Source organism: Canis lupus, chromosome 9 (assembly GCF_011100685.1).
Source record: "Canis lupus familiaris isolate Mischka breed German Shepherd chromosome 9, alternate assembly UU_Cfam_GSD_1.0, whole genome shotgun sequence".
Lineage (NCBI taxonomy): Eukaryota > Metazoa > Chordata > Mammalia > Carnivora > Canidae > Canis > Canis lupus.
In genome coordinates this window covers 41,586,840-41,609,676 of record NC_049230.1, presented here as the reverse complement: position 1 = coordinate 41,609,676, position 22,837 = coordinate 41,586,840, and the positions used below count along the sequence as shown (strand labels likewise).

The 22,837-nt window shown below is 35.4% G+C and overlaps 1 protein-coding gene across 10 annotated transcripts in view; it reads left to right on the top strand.

Annotated features, from left to right (window-relative positions):
• NF1 (neurofibromin 1) overlaps positions 1-22,837 on the top strand; it is a 274,111-nt gene that overhangs the window by 107,083 nt on the left and 144,191 nt on the right. For 9 of the 10 annotated variants that reach the window (XR_005364696.1, XM_038548199.1, XM_038548201.1 and 6 more), the window contains 12 exons: positions 1,607-1,720; positions 6,994-7,073; positions 8,783-8,906; positions 10,443-10,604; positions 12,038-12,287; positions 12,826-12,899; positions 13,127-13,210; positions 19,866-20,306; positions 20,683-20,822; positions 21,090-21,212; positions 21,660-21,743; positions 22,393-22,509. Coding sequence is in view for 9 of the 10 variants with exons in the window: in XM_038548199.1 (XP_038404127.1) it covers positions 1,607-1,720; positions 6,994-7,073; positions 8,783-8,906; positions 10,443-10,604; positions 12,038-12,287; positions 12,826-12,899; positions 13,127-13,210; positions 19,866-20,306; positions 20,683-20,822; positions 21,090-21,212; positions 21,660-21,743; positions 22,393-22,509 (1,793 nt within the window). In the remaining variant the exon portion in view is untranslated. The remainder of the gene's footprint in view (positions 1-1,606; positions 1,721-6,993; positions 7,074-8,782; positions 8,907-10,442; positions 10,605-12,037; positions 12,288-12,825; positions 12,900-13,126; positions 13,211-19,865; positions 20,307-20,682; positions 20,823-21,089; positions 21,213-21,659; positions 21,744-22,392; positions 22,510-22,837) is intronic. The other variant, XM_038548194.1, reaches the window with a different exon arrangement.

Here is a 22,837-nt window from a genome sequence, read left to right as displayed (position 1 = left end):
ATTAGTCTCTTTGCTGCCATCTAGTGGTGAAACAACTTTTCTCAGCATAACCAAAGTTAAAATAGTGACTCATTGTAAATAATTATTCTTATTTACACGAAGAATTCTAAATCGTAGTAAGTAGGAGCAATATAGGAATAACTACTAAATGATGTCAGTCATGGTATTTTTAAGGTAACATGATTTGATTGTCTACGATTCCTACCATCTCTGCCATAATCCACTGCTTTCATTTTGTCAGGCCTCCTAATGGCCCAGCTCATACTCTCTTCTACCTCCCTGTAAACATTTCTCTGCACTGGAGTTAAACTTATGCTGATGTCTTTAGCAAGAAAATCTTATCATGCCTCTTGCCCAGCTTAGAACCTTTTAGTAGAAATTGCCCTTGGAATAAAGACCAAACTCCGCATAGACCTACAGGGGCATGCACAGTCTGACTCCCACCCGCCACGTCTGCCACATCTAGCATCCTCTTTTTCTCTCTTTTTTACTGTCGTCACGGTGGTCTGTCTTTCCTTCCATCTTACCTACTACATTCCTTCATACCTTCTCTTGCTCTTCCTTCTGCTTATGATCTGCTTCCCTATTCTGGCTAATTTTGAGCAATTAGCTACTAGCCTGAGGGAGCCTCTCTGCCTGTGCCCCCTTTCTCTAGTTAGGTTCTCCAAGCAGCACGTACCTTTGCAGTTCTTGTCTCATTTGCAGTTTCACAGTTGTTGGGCTGGTTATTTTATTGATGTTGGCCTTTTCCACCAGACTTCCATGTTCTTAGAGGGTAGGAAACACATCTTTTTAATGCTCTGTCTTCAGCTTTCAGTAAATGTTACTGAGTTATTCGTGAATGAACCTAAATTTTATAAAGTAAGCCAACAGTTTTGAATTACAAATATCTTAGGATGAGGGTTTACCTTATCATTATAATGAGAAGGAATCCATAGTTAGCAAAATAAAATGGGGGCATAAGTTGCATTGGTCTCACTTCAGTGAACCACATAGGAGCATCTGGGTGGCTTGGTTAAGTGTCCAACTCTTGGACAGCTCAGGTTGTGAGATTGAGCCATGTTGCAGGCTCTGCGCTCAGCAGGGAGTCTGCTGGAGATTCTCTCCTCCCTCTGCCACCCACCCCCAATAAATTCAAAACCAATCAGTTCCAAACCAGAGGTATATTATTTAGCTAGTGTAGTGTTGGTGAAAAAAATTTACCTACTCTTTATATTGATATGATTTTAATTAAAAAGCTAATACCTAGCTTTTATTTTCTTTTAATTAGGATTTTCTCTGGACATTATTCACATGAAGAAAGTATAGATGTAAATTAAGTGAATCCTTAACAAAAGCAATATTGACTTTTAAAAAAATTCCACAATTATTGTAGCTTGTTGAGATATGATTCACATACCATAAAATTGACCATTTTAAAGTATACAATTCAGTGGTCTATAGTATATTCACAAGATTGTGCAGTGTCACCATTATCTAATTCTAGAATATTTTCATCACCATAAAAAGAAGCCTAGTGTACCCATTAGCAGGCATCTTCATCCTCTTATCTTTAGCTCCTGGATAGATAGTTTTTTTAAATTGAACTTGCTTTTTTTCCTTGCAGAATCCAAGAAAACAGGGACCTGAAACCCAAGGCAGTACAGCGGAGTTAATTACAGGACTTGTCCAGCTGGTCCCTCAGTCACATATGCCAGAGATTGCTCAGGAAGCAATGGAGGTGAGGAGAGATGAATTCTAGGCTCTGGAAAGGAAGTACATTCTTCATGTACATTCTTCATGTTTCTTTTGTTTGTGGTTTCAGTGAGTGATAGGTGTCATTTCTGGACATCTGTCAGAGATGGCATTTCTAGAAAATGATATGTTTGTTTTTTGTATGCTGTTTTAAGAACTCGATAGAAAGAAGGGGTTTTTACTTTATGAGCAGAAACATTGTGCAAATTCATATATTTCATACAAAACCTTAAAATTTTCTTTTTTTTTTTTTAAATATTTTATTTATTTATTTGAAAGAGAGAGAGAGGCAGAGACACAGGCAGAGGGAGAAGCAGGCTCCATGCAGGGAGCCCGACGTGGGACTCCCATCCTGGGTCTCCAGGATCACCCTAGGCTGCAGGTGGCACTAAACCGCTGTGCCACCAGGGCTGCCCTAAAACCTTAAAATTTTCTAATTGTAGTTGACTTTTTGGAGTTTTTAAAATATATATTGAATTTTAAATTGAGGTCTAATTACATATCATAAAGTTTACTCTTAAAGTATTTAGTACAGTATTTTTCACTATATTCACAAGGTTGTGCAGCCATCATCACTGTCTCGTCCTGAAATATTTTTGTTACCCTAAAATGAAACCCTGGAATTCTCCATTCCCCTATAACCCCAGCCACTGGCAATCACTAATCCGTTTTCTTTCTGTCTTTATAGATTGGTTTATTCTAGCCATTTCATATAAATAGAACCATAAAATATGTGGCTTTTTGTTTCTGGCTTCTTTCATTTAACATGTTTTCAAGCTTCATCCATATTGTAGCATGTAATAATACTTCAGTGTTCTTTATTGCCAAATAATATTCCAGTATATGCATACATGACATTTTGTTTGTTCATTTGTTGATGGATATTTGGTATTGTTTTTACTTTTTGGCTATTATAAGTAATGCTGCTATGAAAATTTGTATAAAAGTTTTTGTGTGAATATATCTCTTAGGTATATATACCTGCCAGTGGAATTGGTGGGTCGTATGGTAATTCTGTTTAACTTTTTGAATGAGCAAACTGTTTTCCAAAGTGACTACATCCTTTTCTACTCCCACCAGCAGCATATATGGGTTTTGTTTCTCTGTTCTTGCCAACACTTACATTGTCTTTTGGATTATAGCCATCCTAGTAGGTGTGAATATAGTTGACTTAAATTTTTTTTTTAATAATGATTGGTAAATACAGTTTTATAATGTTAGTTTATATAGTTTTATAAATATAGTTTTATAAAATTTAAAACCATCTTACTGAAGTATGATTTACATATAAATAAAAAATCATGTAAGATTTATAGTATTTCTAGTCACCCTGGGAAAGTTCTGTGTCCTGTGCCCCACTCCGTGTCCCAGATTCCACTGATCTCATTCCTATTGTAGATTAATTTTGCCAGTTCTGGAAGTTCCTATGACTGAAATCTTCTGCTATATATTTCTTTTTGTCTGGCCTCTTTCACTCACAAGTTTGAGATTCATCCCAGATATTACATATGTTACTTCCTTTTTTTTTTTTTTTTATTGTTGATAAATACTCTGTTTACTGATTAAAGCAGTTTATTCACCTGTTAATGGCCAGTTAGGTGAACATATCCATCATTGTTGAAAGTTGTCTTGTGCTCCTTTGTGTTTCCTTCCTCCCTCTCTCCTCTTACTGTCCTGTCTGCTCTCATCCTTTCCTGGCAACCATTCACTTGCTTGCTGTTATTGCAGGTTAACTTGCATTTTATATAAGTGGTATTATAAAGTATCTTTTCTTTTTGTCTTCTTTAACTGTGTGCTCATCATAAATTCATATATGTTGCTGCATGTATATTGCTGTATAATGTTCCATTTTGTGGCCAGAGCAAAATTTATCCCTTTACTTATTGATAGATATTTATGTTGTTTCTAGTTTTTGGCTATTACAAATAAAATTTCTAGAAACATTTATTACAGATTTGTATATGTGTCTACACATATGCTTTTATTTCTCTTGGGTGAATACTAAAGAATGCAAAAATTTTACTATGTGGTCTTTATGAGAGACACAGCTTAAATATAAAGACACTGTGTGGTTGATATTTCAAGGACAGGAAAATATGCCATACATATATAAACTCAAGAAAGCTGGAGTAATATACAAATACCGAGTTTAAAGCAGGACACGTTACTGGTGACAAAGTGGGACATCTCATTATTACAAAAGTGCCTAATCTACCCAGAAAATAAAACTTTATGAACCTAAAAGCAAAGCTTCAAAATATATAAATATATATATGAAGTAGAGCTAGACAAATTCAGTTGTAGTGGGATATGTGAGCATACTTTTCTCAAAGCCTAATAGAATAAATAAGCCCCCAAAATAGTAAGGATAGAAGATTTGAACAAGATTAACAGGACATATATAGAACATTGCACTCAATAAATACTTTCTTTGGGGATCCCTGGGTGGCGCAGCGGTTTGGCGCCTGCCTTTGGCCCAGGGCGCGATCCTGGAGACCCGGGATCGAATCCCACGTTGGGCTCCTGGTGCATGGAGCCTGCTTCTCCCCCTGCCTGTGTCTTTGCCTCTCTCTCTCTCTCTCTGTGTGACTATCATAAATAAATAAAAATTAAAATAAATAAATAAATACTTTCTTTTCGAGTGCACATGGAACGTTCAATATATCCTGAGCATGAAGTAAGTCTCAACAATCTAAAAGATTGAAATCATTCAGAATTTTTTGGTGACTGCAGTGTAATTAAGCTAAAAATCCATAATAAAAAGCTTTATGAAATATCAAATGAATATGTTATGTTTTTATTCATACTCTACTAGTAGGAATGTAAATTAGTACAACCATTGTTAAAAATTGTTTTGCGATATCAACAAAGTAAACATAAGACCTAGCAGTTCTATTCTAAGGTATGTATCCAATAGAAATGCATATGTATGTTTACCAAAAGACACATTCAAAAAATATTAATAGTATAATTTGTAAAAAGTACTCAACCCCCTCTCCCCCTCCAAGACTGGAAGCAACTTAAATATATCAACAATAGAATAGATAAATAATTTTGGTTATATTCATTCCATTGATTACAACAGTGAAAAAAGAATGAGCTATTCCTGCTAAATGCAGAGCATGGATGAATCAGTATCACAAGCATAATGGTCAGTGAGAACAGCCAAACACAGAAGAGAACACACTCTGTGATTCCCTTTATATAAATAACAAATAGGCAATAGTAATCTGTGGTGGTAGAAGTCAGAACAGTGGCTACCTTTGTCAAGCACTAATGATTAAAGGGAATATGAAAAGGGCTTCTAGGCACTGACAGTGTTGATCTGGGTAATAGTTACATGGAGTATGCACATTTGTAAAAATTCTTTGAGCTATATACTTAAGATTTGCTGCTTTATTGTTTGTACTATATGTTTCATTTTACCAAAAATGTTTTAGCATTCATTGTTTGACCCATTGCTTATATTTGTGTACATTGCTGTTGGACCTATAAATTGGTATACTTCTTGCATTCTCGTTGGGAGGCTATTTGATAGTATTTGACAGAAGCAGGGCAAATATCCATTTTTTTGTCCAAATAATTCAATTCCTGTATTTTTTTTTTAATTCTGTAAATACAATTCAGAGGGAGTAAGCTACATACACACACACACACACACACACATATATATATGTGCTTATTGCTCTGATTTATAATGAGAGAATATTAGAGAATTTAAAATACTCACTAGTAAGAACAGGTTAATATTCAGTGATAACATTTCACCTTGGTGAATTAATAAACATCCATTAAAACATATAGATCACATGGAAATATGGAAAAATGTTTATGAAATGTCAAATGAGTATACTGTGTTTAGACCTTTGTTAAAATACATGTGGAAAATAAAATGGAAGGGAACATAACAAGGAAAGCAATCATAATAAGGCAGGGAAACAGTTAACATGTTGTCTTTCATTATGATAAAAAGTGTTTCTTTAAACAGAACTATAAATAGAGAATTTGCCATTTAAAGAGTCAGTAAACTGTACTGTTTTTATACAATAGTGACAATTGAATGTAAATTAGTGTTGTTTTTCCTTGGTATGAGAGCTAAAATTTTTGAAGATTCTCACAATGAATTGAAGCTTTTCATTATATATCTAAAACTAATTATAATAAAAGTGTTTGAAATAAGATAATACAGGTCTGGTCTTTATATCAATTATAAGTTTTAGGATTATAAAATGGTCTATGGTCTCAGGTTAGACATTTATATATTTTCCTAATGTAAGGCAAGTTATTAATGCAAATATTAGCAGTTTGTGCATTTGATTTGCTTTTAAGAGAAGTCCGTTCTCATTATTTGTTCCAAACAGCATTTTATTGGAGTTTTAATAAAAGGTTTTAAAGGGAAGTATAGAATCACCAAATATACTGACCAAGGACTGAGAAGAATATGTGTAGCTCAGTGGTGTCCCTCTGGGGGAATGTCCCTCCACTGTGGAATTGGAGTTAAGATAGGGCAAGTTTCAAGGAAGAGTCTTGTCTTTTCCACTGTATACTTTGATGGTCTTTATTTATTTAATAATGGTGTTTTTGTATGTTAGCTTGTCTTGTATGTTTTGTATGTTTTTGTTTGTATATTTTAAGTAAATTGCTTAATTCCTGTTACTGTTCTGTAAACCAAAATCCAATTTCCGTTCTATTTTTAATTGGAATATTTAACAATGAATAATCTGCAATGAATTGCGAAGTCTATTTTGCTCTTCTTTTCTCTCTTGTTTTTGGAAATAATTGGTCTTTTCTGTTCCAAAAGAATTTGTGGTGAGGAAGATAACTTCTGCTTTATCTGTTGGCTTTGAAGAAAAATATTGTTGTGTGTATTAATTTTGGTGAATTCTCCTTACTTAGGCATTTTTTTTTTGTTCCATTGAGTTCTTTGACACTTATTGAAATTACTTAGTTAAAGTAAAGTAGTTTTAAAGTCTTAAAGTAGTTTTTACATGTCTATATTGCTCCTCTGAATTCATCAATCATTTAATTATATCCCAGTATGGCATTTAAAGTAGGACTAATAGAAATAAAATGATTTGATTCTATATATATTATTCCCTAGAGATTTGAGTTCTTCAGAGTTTTTCTCTTTTGCCTTATACTGTGTGTTAAGTCTACAATTAAATAGCTTGGTTTGTTAGCATTTGTAAAATAAGTATTCCAGTGTTACATTTACCAAAAAAACTTTTGAGTGACTCTTCTCTCTTTTTTAAAATTCAGGCTCTGCTGGTTCTTCATCAGTTAGACAGCATTGATTTGTGGAATCCTGATGCTCCTGTAGAAACATTTTGGGAGATTAGGTATGTATGTACTTTTATTTTTTAATTCAGTTTAAGATTTTATTTTGTGTTTATTTTTTGTGTTTAGATATTAACTCTGTGGTACTTGGTTTATTGTAAAATTTTATTTGCAGAGGTTTTATGATTTTATATTTTATTTGGCTTAAAATTATTACTACTATTTTTTGGCTTAAAATTATTAATTAGATTACTTGTTTTAACTGCAAGAATTGCTGTCACAGCAATTTAGAATGTAAATTTTTAAAATTGTGCATAATTTTATTACCCAGCCATAAGTACTCTTACTTGTGTTCTTTTCTGTTTCAGATTTCTGTGTAGTACAACTGTATTTTAAATTGTTTATTATAAGCTTAGAATGTTAAAACTTTGTAATGTTAATAATGTGTTTATAAAACTATGGTCTTTTATAAATAACCTGTAATACCAGTGATTTGTGTAAGTGAATTAATAATATCTGCCTAAAAGGTAAAAATATATACGGAGTTTTATAATTTATTTCCTAGCTTATATAAATTATTATATTTTAAAGAGCACAAAGGTAACATATTGAAAGGATGGGAATGTCTAAGCCTGAGGTTTTGTCATTATCTTGTCATAGAGGTAGGTGCACTAAGTCAGTCACCTGGCAGCTGAGTTAAATCCTAGACATAGAGCAGTATTCTTTGATAGTCATATAATGTGATTTGATAGTAATCATATATGTAATTTAAAATTTTCTAGTTGCCACATTACAGAGAATAAGCAGGTAATATTTTAATATTTTTAAACCCAGTACATTTAGAAATTATTTTAATATGTAATCAGTATGAAAGTTATTAGGATATTTTACATTCTTTTTTTCATTAAGTCTTCAAAAAATTTTTTTTAAGATTTTAAAAAATTTATTTATTTATGAGAGAATTCACAGAGAAAAGCAGAGAAATAGAGGGAGATGAGGCTCCCCATGGGGAGCCCAATGTGGGACTTGATCCTGAAACTCCAGGATCATGCCCTGAGCTGAAGGCAGATGCTCAATCACTGAGCTACCCAGTCATCAAAATTTGCTTGCATTCCATACTTAAAGCACATTTCAGTTTGGGCAAGCTACATTTTAAATGCTTAGTAGCTACATGTGGCTGGTTAGTGGCTACTATATTGGACAGTGTGGCTGTAGAGTAGGGATCAGCAAACTTCTCTAAAAGGTGGAGTAGTAAATATTGTAGTGTTGGTGGGCCAGATAGTCTCCATCAGAACTATTTGGTTCCACCATTGGAGCATGAAAGCTATCATACATGATACGTAAATGAATAAGTATGGCCATGTTCCACTAAAACTTTATTTACAAAAGCAAATAAGGACTGAATTTGGCCTATAGGCAGTTGTTTTCAGATCCCTGCTTTAGAGCACTGAGTTTACGTACAGTCTGCTGTGTGCGTGGTCTGTCATTTCTTCTTGAGTCTTCTGCAAAGATGATATAAATGGATGACACAACTGGGAGTTTGGGGGGTTAGAGGATTTAGAATTGCTTTTTTTTTTTTTTTAACATAACCTGTAGACTTAATTCCCTTTGATTATCATACTGTTAACATTTTGATAACCATTTTTCTAAAATCCTAGCTTCTCTCAACTTGTATCTGTTATGAGAGAATGTCATTCTTATGTATTTTGAGGTTATTTATTGAGGTTATTTATTGACGATACTGATAACAGTGAACTTTATGTTATTGCAGCTCTCAAATGCTTTTTTACATCTGCAAGAAATTAACTAGCCATCAGATGCTTAGTAGCACAGAAATTCTCAAATGGTTGAGGGAGATTTTGATCTGCAGGAATAAATTTCTTCTTAAAAATAAGGTAAGCAAAATGACATCTTTAAAATGGAAGAATATTTGGGGGATAATCGGTAGAGATTAAAGAGATGTATGTTAGCTAAATTAAGTCTTAATGTTAGCTTTTCCTGTCTACAAAGTCTTCAAAGGAAATATATGTGCCAGAAGATGATGACTGACAAGTTAACATTTTAAAAATATTCTGAGCCTTTGTCCTTAGAGCTGCAATTCTGATAAATTCTAGTTAAGCAGGACTCTGTGAGATCTAGGTCTAGGAGGAATGGGGCTGCTATAATTAAATTAGATTGAGAAACATATTCCATCTTAAGTTTGTGCACAGGGCTTGAGTCCTTATGCATTATGGTTTAGGCTAGTTCAGAGAATGGTATCTATCAAGAAACTGAAGGGAAGAGGTTGAGGGTGTTTCATCTAAGTTTATTTATATTCCTTCCATAACAGTTTCACCTCTTCGAATATCTGAGTTTTCTTCCTTAGTGTTGAATGAAAAGTTTTCTTTCTTTCTTTCTTTATTTATTTAAATTTTTATTTATTTATGATAGTCACAGAGAGAGAGAGAGAGAGGCAGAGACACAGGCAGAGGGAGAAGCAGGCTCCATGCACCGGGAGCCCGACGTGGGATTCATTCCCGGGTCTCCAGGATCGCGCCCTGGGCCAAAGGCAGGCGCCAAACCGCTGCGCCACCCAGGGATCCCAAATGAAAAGTTTTAATTCTGAACTATTAAAATATGGGGACAGAGTGTTAGGGGGTTAGAGAAGAACTTTATATTTCTTTTATAAAGTTTCTATAGTCAATTAGAATTCTTTTCTATTATGGCATAATTTAAGGAATACTTGATCCAATGAATTTTTACCTATTTCTGGAATCATAGCTACAAAAAAATCCCAAACGTATTAAACTCATGCTTTTCAGTGTCCCATGCAGCTTGTTAAATTTCTTTGTTTACACATGGACTAATGGTGAGTTGGCATCTGAGCAGACTCCAGGGTTTCATACCCTTGCCTGTGGTGTAATTCTCCAGAGTATAAGCATTAGTAATACAGTAATCTGTATTTGTCTGGTCAGTAAAGTTAACCCTTGTAACATACTTGGCATATAAACCAGTGTTAATTATTCATCCAAAGGAATGTAATCTCAAGAGTCTGTTTCCAATTATCCTGACATGACACAGGATGAAATCTTATGGGAGAAAATCTTTGTCATTCATAATTGACTCAGAAGTACATTATATTTTTCATATGATAGATTTATGTTGTTGATGTTTTATGTTTTACTTGTGTCCATGTTAGATCTAGAAATATTAATTCTGTATTTCTAGAATCTTGGATGATTTGAAGGGTAAAAAGCTAAGGGGAGTTTCAAAGATCTTGAACAAACTATTTGCACTACTGGGTTTTATTGCATATTGTTCAAGGTAAGGGGTATGAGTTGGGATGAGAGGTTTTCCAGGATAGTCTCAAACAGGAAGAGAGCTTGTATTATGTATTTATTTTTCTTGGTTGTCAGTGCATCAGAAAGGCTTACTTATTTTTTTCTCTTTAGCAGGCCGATAGAAGTTCCTGTCACTTTCTCTTCCTTTATGGGGTAGGATGTGATGTTCCTTCAAGTGGAACTACTAGTCAGATGTCCATGGATCATGAAGAATTACTACGTTCTTGTACTCCTGGAGCCTCTCTCCGGAAGGGAAAAGGAAACTCATCCATGGTAAACAGCTACTTTTGTAGTTTTTCTGTATCATTGTCATCTGTGCTGTATAGTTTTTTCCCTGAATGAACTTCGGTAAATTTCAGCTAGATAGTATAGTAAAGAACTGCTTAGATTCTAGTTCCATTGCTACTCTTTGTGGAACCTTAGGCAAACTCATAACATCTCTCTGACCCAGTTCCTCACCCGTAAAATGGGGATAATAACAATTTATGCCCCAGAATTGTGAGGATTAAATGAGATTGGTGTGTAAAGAGTACTTGGTTATTTGGCAATTACAGGCTGTAGTTGATAGCTAAAATTATTACAAACCTCTATGTAAAAGAAGACCATTCATATCCCAGAAGTTTAAAAGTTGTACCAACTACCAAAAATACAAATTTACCAGGAGATAAAGCATTTTGCTTGATGTTATAGATAAGTGTTTGTGTTTTTTGTTTGTGTGCATGTTTCCTTTTAAAAAATCACAGTACAAGTGAAAATACCAAATCATTACAAAAGAGTTTCTTTTACAGACCACACTTTTTATTAATGGTGTCTTTACTGTTAAAAACACTGTTTTTGGCATTTAGTATGCAGCTCCCAATCTAGAGAGTACATTCTCTAATCCTTATCAGTGGAGATGAATATCAGTTTGCTTTTTTCATGGGAAGGTCAGTACTATGTCTTTTTGTAGGTTTAGGTTGTCTTTCTTAATCGTTGCCATTATATAGTCTGCAGGAATCTTGATTAGACTGATTTTCCATAGAAGATCTTGCTGGTCCACTGTAACCATTGGCATTATATTGTTAGACTTGAAAGTCAAGAAGTACAGACCAAAGCTTTTTTATCCCTAATTTTTAGTATAACATTCTGTAGAGGACAAAATAACAAGTAAGCAGTATAGTGTTTACTGTTGTCTGTGTTAACTGCAGAATTTATATTCATTTTGTAAATGAGGATTTCTTTTGGAGTACGTAATCCAGAATCAAGTATATTTTCTATAGCAATATTTAGTTCTTGTTTGTGCCCTCATTTTAGTACTTACTGCAGTGTTTACTTTATTTCTTGCCCTCAGTAGGTAGATAGAATTTCTTATTACTCCCTTTGTCATTTAGAATTTGAGTTGGAAATGCATTGCATTTTTTCATTCAGTAGATGTATGCTGTGGGTACCTTCCTTGTGTGTGTTTGCTCAATCTGCATTCCTAGAATCTGGAATCAAATATCTGTTTGATTTGAAATTGGACAAATACTAGCATGATGTTGGTTCAAATCTCATTTCTCATTCAGACAAGATACTGAGGAGTTGAAGATTCCTGTTATGATGCAAGGGAAAGCTTTTGTGGGTTATTGTATGCAGACATACATGGTATATAGTTTGTTGTATTGTTGGATTTTGTAAATAAAATTAGCTACATTGCAAACATAATGACTCCCATTCCTGACTCTCAGGATAGTGCAGCAGGGTGCAGCGGTACTCCGCCAATATGCCGACAAGCTCAGACTAAACTAGAAGTGGCCCTGTACATGTTTCTGTGGAGCCCTGACACTGAAGCTGTTCTGGTTGCCATGTCCTGTTTCCGTCACCTTTGTGAGGAAGCAGATATCCGGTGTGGGGTGGACGAAGTGTCGGTGCACAACTTCTTGCCCAACTATAACACATTTATGGAATTTGCCTCTGTCAGCAATATGATGTCAACAGGTAAATGTGGGTAATGTTTTTTCTTCCTCTTGTTCAGTTTGCCTTGAATCACATGACATCCAATTGTGCTAGGAATGTAGGAACTACTTTGTAAGTTTATAGGATTAATTCAAATTGCTTACCTGAAACCTTTTCTACACAAGATAGGGTGAAAGTAAATAGCATTTGAAATAAATCGTTAACTTCATACTGAGCTTTTAATATGCAGCATATTTGTTTAAAAACTGGCAGTATAAATTGCTGTCAGTTACAAATTTTATAATTTACTATGGCTGAACTATATATAGTGAAGTTCTAGACGGTGGCACATGTTTTGAGTAACTACAGATGGGAATATCGATTTTATGCTGTGGACATTGTAGAGTCCAAGTTAAATACCTTTCCTGTGAGGTTGGTGAAAGGAAGTGTTCACTTTTATCATTGAAGCATTGATTCTGCTCCTCCTCCTCCTCTGCCTTATGGGTTGGGCTTGCCAGCTTCTCCCTTGGCAAGCAGGGCTCTAAGTGCAATGAGTTGATTTGCTGTTGTCTTTGCTTAGGAAGAGCAGCACTTCAGAAAAGAGTGATGGCACTACTAAGGCGCATTGAGCATCCCACTGCAGGAAATACCGAGGTATGCCCTTAGCAAAAGCACCAGCCCTCCCAGGCCCCCACCCACAAATGTAGAAGCCTCAGGTCATGTGTGTGTGACCAGAAATAGCTTTTGAAGCAAATCGAAGATATGTGCGTATTACAAGTAGGATATTATAATATGTACCAAGTTTGAGACCTGTCTCTTGCTGATTGATTTTTAGTTCTAGGTTTAAAGTTGCTTTCAAGTGGTAATTGCCTTCATTTTAGGCTTGGGAAGATACACATGCGAAGTGGGAACAAGCTACAAAACTAATCCTCAACTACCCAAAAGCTAAAATGGAAGATGGCCAGGTGAGTTTGTAAAGTTGATTTTGTCTTTAAACTGATCTGCTAGACATAGGTATTTCACTCCAATAATCTTTTGAGTCACTGTTAGTATAATATGTATATAGTTGTTGTAAGACTGTTATTTAGTTGTGGTTCATCTGAAACTGCATGAATATGGTAGCCACCAGCCACATGTGATTTTTTAAAGTTTAAATGAAAATCTAAATTAATTAAATACAGTTAAAATTGAGTTGCTCAGTCATACAGTAACCACATTTCGAGGACTCATTAGCTACACGTGGCCATTTGCTATACTGCATTGGACAACACAGATACCAATGTTGCCATTATTACAGAAATATTGGCCAGCATGAGCTAGAGATGATTTATGGTAGGGACCATTCCCTTATCCTCTTTCCTTCTCTTTTTCCATCAGAGTATTTCGTGGAATTTTCAGGAAAGGGACGACAAAGGTAGAGAAAATACATTAAAATTGAAACTACATTTTACTATTTCAGTTAGGTATTTTTTTTTTTTAAGATTTTATTTATTTATTCATGAGAGACACACACACACACACACACACACACACACACACACAGAGGCAGGGACACAGGCAGAGGTAGAAGCAGGCTCTACGCAGGGAGCCCGATGGACTCAATCCCAGGACTCCAGGATCGCTCTCTGAGCCAAAGGCAGACGCTCAACTGCTGAGCCACCCAGGCATCCCTCATTTGGTATTTTTTTTTTCCTCATTTGGTATTTTAATTAAGGGATCTGGTGGGCAGAAGACTGAACTCCTAGGTTAAGTGAAATTCAAAAAAAATTTTTTTGGACATTTCATCCAACTATTATCATCTATTACCCCAGAAATTAATAATTGCATTTGTGTATATTTGATTTGTAATGGCCATATTGCTCTCATTATAATTAGATGTTAAAGCCTCCCATTGCTTTTTTCTTGTCATTCTTAATTAGAACAAGAGAAAAAAAGTTATGTTTTTGTAAAGCAAGAATATGTACCTAATGTCATTTGGAGAGGACATGTGGCCTTAGGATGAAAGGTTTTTTGGGGGGTAACATTTTATTGAGATATAATTTGCATATGACACAATTTGCACACTTAAAATGTTACAGTTCACTTTCTGCCACCTTTCCATGCTGCCATAATGGTATACATGAACATCTGGCATCAACTGTGCCGTAAAGAGAGGCACAGGTTTTCCTTAGGCCATGTTCCAAAGTCATTGTCTAGTTTCCAACTGTGATGATAAAGCATGTTTACATTGGTGAGCTTGAAATCATTGATGACCACAGAGCTGGGAAAATGTTGTGAACCTCACAGGTAGATGTTAAACAAGTGTGGAGTGATCAGCCCTAGATTTGATGTACAACTCAGAGATCTAGAAGAATGGCAGAATAATCTGCATCCATCCTGCCAGTTCGGTTTCATTGTGCTGACAACTTCAGCTGGCATCCTGGACCATGAAAAAGCAAGACAAAAATAGTGTATTTACAAAGTTCCACAACTATCACCCCAATTAAAAAAAACCCATATCCATGAGCTATCATTCTCTAATCTCCCCACCACCACCCCACACCCTGCCAACGCTTGGGAACCACCAGTTTGCTTTCTGTAGATTTGTCTATTCTGGACATTTCACATAATATGATTTTTTTTTTCACTTGGCATAATGTTTGCAAGGTTTGTTCATGTTAGCCAAAGCTTTTTCAAAGAAGTTTGTTACTGTTGGTTGGTATACTAGTCTATGACAAAAATATACTAGTGGCTCTTAAAAAATGTATATGATAATCTTAGGTTTGGACTTATTTTTTTCATCTTTCACATCAGTTTTTACTGGAATATAACATATAACATTCATATAAGAACATGTACAAATCTGAGCGATAGTGCAAAATAATAGGAGGTGAACATACTTGTGTAGCCAGCACCCACATCAAGAAGTAAATCATTACCAGCACATCGAAGCCTTTGTTATGTCCCATTTCTGATCACTAACAACCCAAGAATAACCATTATGCTGACTACTAAATAACAATAGTTTTCTTGTTTGTAAGCTTGATACAAATGGAGTGCTAGAGATATAGTCTCTTATATATTCTTTCTCTCAACATTGTGAGACTCATCCATGCTTTTCCATAGCATTGTTGTTCATTCACTGTTACTGCTCTAGGTATTTCATTCAACACACAGTCCACAATTTAATTTTCCTTCATACTCTTTTTGGGCATTGGATAGCTATTCAAAGAATTTTGTTATTTTGAGTATTTCTGCTGTGAACATTCTTGAATGTGTCTTTTGGTGACCATCTAGATGTATTTCTGTAGAGTACATAACAGTGGAATTGCGGGTAATAGAGTATGCAGATACATCCATGGGGGGAATATAAATTGGTACAACAACTATTGAATAAACTGGTGGTTTCACAAAGATTTTTAAAAGATAACTATCATCCAGTCATTAAAAGCATTCATTTTACTGAAACTAATATTACCCTATGTGTTAACTAACTGGAATTTAAATAAAAACTTAAAAAAAAATAAAGAATTTCTTTTAGAGAATATGTGCCAAATGGATTCACTAACAGAGATCTATTAGTGGTTTCTTATACCTACATGAACAGTTTTTCTATTGGTGGTTATCAAATTAGAGCCCATTAAGACCCAAAGCAGAAAGTAAAATATTGCATATACTTTTTCTAATCTAATTATGTAAAAAAATTTTTGAAGTACTTAAATATTCATTAAAGTCAGATTTATATCAGGCCTGGGCAGAGGTAACCTGAAAACATTATATTACTCTAATATAACGTATTCAACTACTAATAGAATTCACTTTGCAAGGGAATGGAACATTATTAAGGGAAATGTGAAATTATATCAGTGGAATAGATCTGAAAAGCAAGAAACTTGTAGTAACCGTTTGAACCCCATTAAGGAGTATATAAATAAGCAGCAGAATTCAAACTAGAGAAAAACACTAACCTAATTCTTTATGGACTGCAGAAGTCAAGACACAAAAAGAGCCACTCAGAGGAAGAATGCCATTATCAAAATGTTTTTTTTTTTTTAAAGATTTTATTTATTCATGAGACACACACATACACACACACAGAGGCAGAGACAATGGCAGAGGAAGAAGCAGGCTCCATGCAGGGAGCCCAATGTGGGACTCGATTCTGGGTCTCCAGGATCACACCCTGAGCTGAAGATGGCACTAAACTGCTGAGCCACCTAGGCTGCCCTATTAAAATGTTTCTATGTCAGCTCAATTTTAACTTATTTAATCTTTTTAATATATAATATGACAGAGTTCAAGAACGTTTAACTGTAATTTGAAAACAGAGTAATCACTACTGTGTTCCCAAAGACAAGAAGAGATTAAGTATTATTGTTTCTGTTGGAGGGGAGTTAATCAGGAGTGCCAAAAAGTGCTGAAAAAAGCGAGGCTGAGTGATAAAGTATGAACCCTGTGAGAGAAAAGTCTTTAAACCTGTTGTGAAAACTGTAATTACTAAAGCACAGGTTGATGATACTACATTAAATGCTGTGAATTCACCATACCTGGTCAATAAAAATATACAACATGAACTTTGACTACCATGTAAAAAATTCCTCTTTACCTGTTGTTGCCTAAATTTTCAAGGCAGCCTTCAGTGAATCTCACTTGATGTGGTCTGTAAACCAACATATGAAGCAACAGAGAAGTTTCTCTGCTTCATTTTTTAATCCTTCACAAAGATTAATTGAATCATATCAATTAATGATATGAAGAACTGTATCCCACAATAAAGTGCTTCCTTCCTTGCAAACGTTATCCAAATTAATGTCTGTTAGAGCATCACTGTTGGATTGATGTTTATGAACTGCAGGTCCTTGACTAAGACATAAATGGGATGCTGAATTGGGAAGATGTTGATGGAGAAAAGATGTTAGTTTCTGCTTGTGAATGAATCGGAACTAGCTGCTTTTCACACCCAGGTTCTTCATCAGAGTCTGCCATATTTTTTTCTTATTTTGCACTGATCTGGGAGCTACTATGACTTCTATCAACTGCACTCAGTATATCATCAACAATATGCCTATCGTGGTGGTGACGGTGGTGGTGGTGACACTAGGGACCAATAAAATGTGGACAGTTAAATAATTCATTCCCAGAAGTCTCCCCAAGAAAGTCATCAGAGTGTGTAATATAAGATTCTGGAGATGCTTGTACTATATGAGCAGTGTTTAACTTCCCCTGAAATACCACGCTCTGGGTTTGGAGAATGAACAGGCATCTAGCATTTGTATTTGATTATCTACTGTTGGCACTGACTCAGTGTTAAAAACTAGGTCCTTTCTGATTCTGTCACTTGTCCCCTTTTTTTTTTCTAATGGTCCTTGGGAATCGCCTAAGCGATTGATATTCTAACTTTCTGTTCTGAAGAGCTATACTTTTAGGAAGATTATGATCATGATTATCATCTTCATTTTCTTTAAGTGTTTTAATATTGCAGTGTCTTCTGACTGTACCTCACCCCTAGGGCTCCCAGTGGACTGGCTTGTGTAGCTAGAATTCACCTCATGTCTAGGTCCATCACTCTGCCCACTACTGCTACTGGGACCACTGCTTTCATCTTTATCACGGTTGGCAGTTTCATCAGAACTTTCTGCATGGATTCCTCTGCATCTGAAAGTTACTGTTCCACATGTTTGGGTCTATTATTAAGTTCATCCATTTCAAGTCACTGACTCCATTTTGATGGGTAACACTATTATCAATACTTTAAGGACTAGCTGCAGGTGACTGAAGTGTTGGAGCTGCTCTTCTGAGCTTTTCTTCCTCTTTCTTATTTAACTTAATATTTAATAAAGATACAGAGGAACTCTGTTGTTTAGATAACTGAGCCTTAGCTGCTATTGCATTGTTCTATAATGCTTTTTAAAAATAATGCTTTAATTAACATTGATGCCAAGTATAATGTTTGTTCAGCATGAACATTTGGCTCAAGAGTTGAGACTGGATTAAAGAGATGTCTAAGTGGTACTAGATCCAAATTCTTAATAAATAAAGGAAATAAGTCACCTGTATACTGATTACAGTGTTTTGGCACTGCTGCAGCCCACATGCAGTCAATATGCTTGGTACTCAGTTGCCTTTCTGCTGCCAAAAAAAAAAAAAAATCCCGTGGCACTGTTTAATAATCTCGGTATGTAAATTTCGTCTAAATATATGCTCTACCACATTGCTGGTTATAAGCTAGCTTGCAAGTTCTTTTGCAATGGACATTTCTGTGTCTGATACCAAAAATTCCTTATTGCACAACTCATAGCAGGTGTGAAGTTGCTCTGTTATCTTAGTCCAGCCAACCTCACAAAGTAGGTGACACAAATAATAAATTGCAAGGTCTAGGCTCTCTTTGTCAGAGCAAGCCTTTTTATCCAGTGGTTCTTTCACTTGTTCCACATTAAGTCATCATGTTGCAAGCTGCATTCTGTCTCTACTCTTGTTCAGAGAACTTGCATAAAAATACAGGTCCTAAAAAGGATAATGTGCTGCAGGACAGTAGGGATAATAGCCATATTCTGATTCTGATATTAGCTACAACTGTAATAAAAGCCTGTTCCATAAGAAAATGGTAGTTTTAGGAGTTCTGTATTCAAAGCAGTCCTTCATGGGAGAAAGGCTATTTTTCCAATAAAACAAACATACATAAGGAGGCAAATGCAGTGGTACTTCTACATCATTTATATCACAGAATGCCCCTAATATGTTTCTTTCTTGGGTTGATATGTTCTCAGTAATAGGATGAGTATTAGCTTGTAAGCAGTGAGTAAGGAGAATTGAATTTGAAAAATCTTTGCCATATGTAGTAAGAGTTTTTCTTTCTTGTCTGTACTCCACAAACAGGATCAGATTTTTTCAAGATTCCTTCTCAGATTCTTACAGAGTTTGATTTTTTTTCTATTGTTTCTTGTCTTTCTGCGCTTCCTTCATTACAGCTACTTTCTGTGCTGTGGTTCTTTTGCTTGATTACTACCATCTTGCCGCATGGAATTTGTGTTTTAATAGTAGTACAATGTTTGCACAGCTGGTCCTAGAGCACTTGAACTTGGACTATCACTAATAAGCGCACATACTACTTGGTTGAAAATTTCCTGCTTATATTCCTTGAAGCAGAATAGACATTGCCTCTCTGTCCAGGAATTGATATAAACAAATACTTGGAGTATATGTTCCCTTTTTTTTTTTTTTAAAGATTTTATTTATTTGAGAGAGAGGGAGTGAGAATAAACAGGGAGAGCGGCAGAGGGAGAAGAAGAAGCAGACTCCCTGCTAAGCAGGGAGCCTAATTGGGCTCAATCCCAGGATGCTGGGATCATGACCTGAGTGGAAGGCATACAGACACTTCACTGACTAAGCCATCCAGGTGTCCTAGTATATGGCCCTTTCTGAGCTGCATCTGATTTGCATGTGTGTTCGTTGCTACCTCCACTCTGTAAGTCTCATCTGACAATGAAATACCTGGATGTGACTAGAAATGGTGAAGTCTTGGCTTTTTTAAATGTAAAAATGTTCTTTTGTCATGGAAAAAATGTTGGATAAAGTGATTTTATCATGTCTCTCAACCAATTGAAGTTGAATTCATGCTTTCCATAAAAAATTTGTGTTTAGGCTGCTGAAAGCCTTCACAAGACCATTGTTAAGAGGCGAATGTCTCATGTCAGTGGAGGAGGATCCATAGATTTGTCTGACACGGACTCCCTACAGGAATGGATCAACATGACTGGCTTCCTCTGTGCCCTTGGGGGAGTGTGCCTGCAGCAGAGAAGCAATTCTGGCTTGGCAACCTATAGCCCACCCATGGGCCCAGTCAGTGAACGTAAGGGTTCCATGATTTCAGTGATGTCTTCAGAGGGAAATGCAGATACACCTGTCAGCAAATTTATGGATCGGCTGTTATCCTTAATGGTGTGTAACCATGAGAAAGTGGGACTTCAAATACGGACCAATGTTAAGGATCTGGTGGGTCTAGAATTGAGTCCTGCTCTTTATCCAATGCTATTTAACAAATTGAAGAATACCATCAGCAAGTTTTTTGACTCCCAAGGACAGGTAAAGTGTTCTCTGCTTTATTTTTCACCCTTCCCCATGAATAGAGTGATTTGTTTGATAATGAAGCCTTTTTCTTTTTGATTAACTTGATACTGGCATGAATATCATACAATTTTTAAAAAATAGGCGAAAAATTGCAGAAAAAAGAATCCTCTGATGTAGGAATCAGTTTTAGTTTTTGGGAACTGTAATGTGTGAGTGTGCCAAGGGTTATAAATATCTTGGGTATGGGTATGAGTGTCTCTGCGTGTCTATTTGGATATATGCCTGTGGGTACATTTTTGCATGTATATGACATTTAGGTCAGACATTTGCATCACTCTATGTATAGTCTGTCTGCATTTTGATGCCAAAATGTATTTTGTTCTTTGTGTAGGTTTTATTGACTGACACCAATACTCAGTTTGTGGAGCAAACCATAGCTATAATGAAGAACTTACTAGATAATCATACTGAAGGCAGCTCTGAACACCTGGGGCAAGCTAGCATTGAAACAATGATGTTAAATCTAGTCAGGTAAGCATTCTACTGAAATGTAACAGAAACACATCAGTATTGGTAATTACTAGTGAAATAATTTGCCATTCTTTATTGTACCCAAATTGGAGTATGACAATAAGGTAACCAGAAGTTATGTATGTATTCCTATAATAAACATAAAAATACTACAACTTTAATAGTTACATTTAATCATTTCACTTAAAGATCAAAACATTTAGAGAACCTTCTCTTTTGCTTATATCTGATATTTTTTTTCTCCTGAATGTTTCTGTGTCTAAATAGATATGTTCGTGTGCTTGGGAATATGGTCCATGCAATTCAAATAAAAACGAAACTCTGTCAGTTAGTCGAGGTGATGATGGCGAGGAGAGATGACCTCTCATTTTGTCAAGAGATGAAATTTAGGTGAGTTCTGAAGAGAGCAAAGTGGAGTCTTGTAAATCTTCTGCTAAATGAAGTATAGAAAAATAATAGGTACTTGATTATCATGAGGGGGGGTAGAAAAGCAGCCTTTTACATTTCAGTTTTTCTCCTCCTGTATTTTCAAATTTCCCAAAGCTTTGTGCCCATGCCAGTGCTCCCTTTTTCTAAATAATACTGGAGCTAAGAATTGCTTCCAAACTGATACCCTGGCTAAGGGAATCAGTATCAATGGAAGATCAGTATCCTGGTTGCCTGTCAGAGCCCTTCCAATGCTTGGAGTCGGAGTGGTGGTATCTCTTTTATAAAACTCTCATGTCACCTGAGTGATTTGGCAAATTATTTGCATTATTAAAAAATATTTGTATGACAAAAAGTGTATGTGTGACTTAAAGAATTGTTGCTGTTTTCCTTTCCCCTGCCATTCTGCAGGAATAAGATGGTAGAATACCTGACAGACTGGGTTATGGGAACATCCAACCAGGCAGCAGATGATGATGTAAAATGTCTTACAAGGTAAAAAAAAAAAACAAAGAGAGAGAAGGACTTCTAATTAAGTATTCACAGGTTTACTTGGGATGTTGATAAGTACTTCACCATGCCTATTATAATATGTGTTTTTTGGATATCAAGCTTTTGCATTTGAATTATATAGATTAGTCTTTATTTTCTGTTTTTAACTGAAAGTTTTACTTGGAAAGTTAGTCGTCTATTTAGAAAGGATAATCTATAGTTGTTGGGAAATAAAAGGTATAAAGCCTTAGGCTTTGTTTATTTTGTAATTTGATAAAGGTAATATTTAAGGAACTTACTTGGCTTGAGTCTTTCTAAAAAGTAATTTCCTGCATTTACTCTAATGGTAAATACTTATTGTCACATGTCAGAAAGTAATTAAACAACAAACTACATAATAATCATTCATGTGTATTTCTTTTGTGAGGCTTGGTTTTGTGAAAGTTATTATCATCATCTCCCTAACTTGAAATATTTTTGCATTCTGGTTGTGCATGTTAACTGAAATTATTTAGGTTGTACTGATAAACAGTTAAATGAAATAGGTTGTTTCTAAATTCCTAAAGTTCTCTTAGGAAGGTGTTTATTTGAGGGGAAGGTGGAGTGGAAGAACCTGAAAAATTTATATGGTCTTTAAATTTTCTTTCTTCAGAGACTTGGACCAGGCAAGCATGGAAGCAGTAGTTTCACTCCTGGCTGGTCTTCCACTGCAGCCGGAGGAAGGAGATGGTGTGGAATTGATGGAAGCCAAGTCACAGTTATTTCTTAAGTAAATTTCAGTCCCCAGAAAGGCAAAGCAAAAAACAAAGCCCACATACAACAAAACAAAATCTAACCAAAGTGGCAAATGTGATAATATTTAGAAAATGGATCTCATTTCTTTGGTATTAAGGCCATCAGCAGCTGCCTATAAAATATAGCCCATGCATGAAGCAATATTCCCTATGATAGGACTGAGTTAGGAAAACAGCTGTGTTTTGTGTTTCTAAGACAATAATCCAAGCAGTGAATTATTGGCAGTAAAACCCAGATCACCTCACTAAGTCCTTTAAAATAGCATTCTTAAAAAAAAAAAAAAAAATAGCATTCTCTAAACT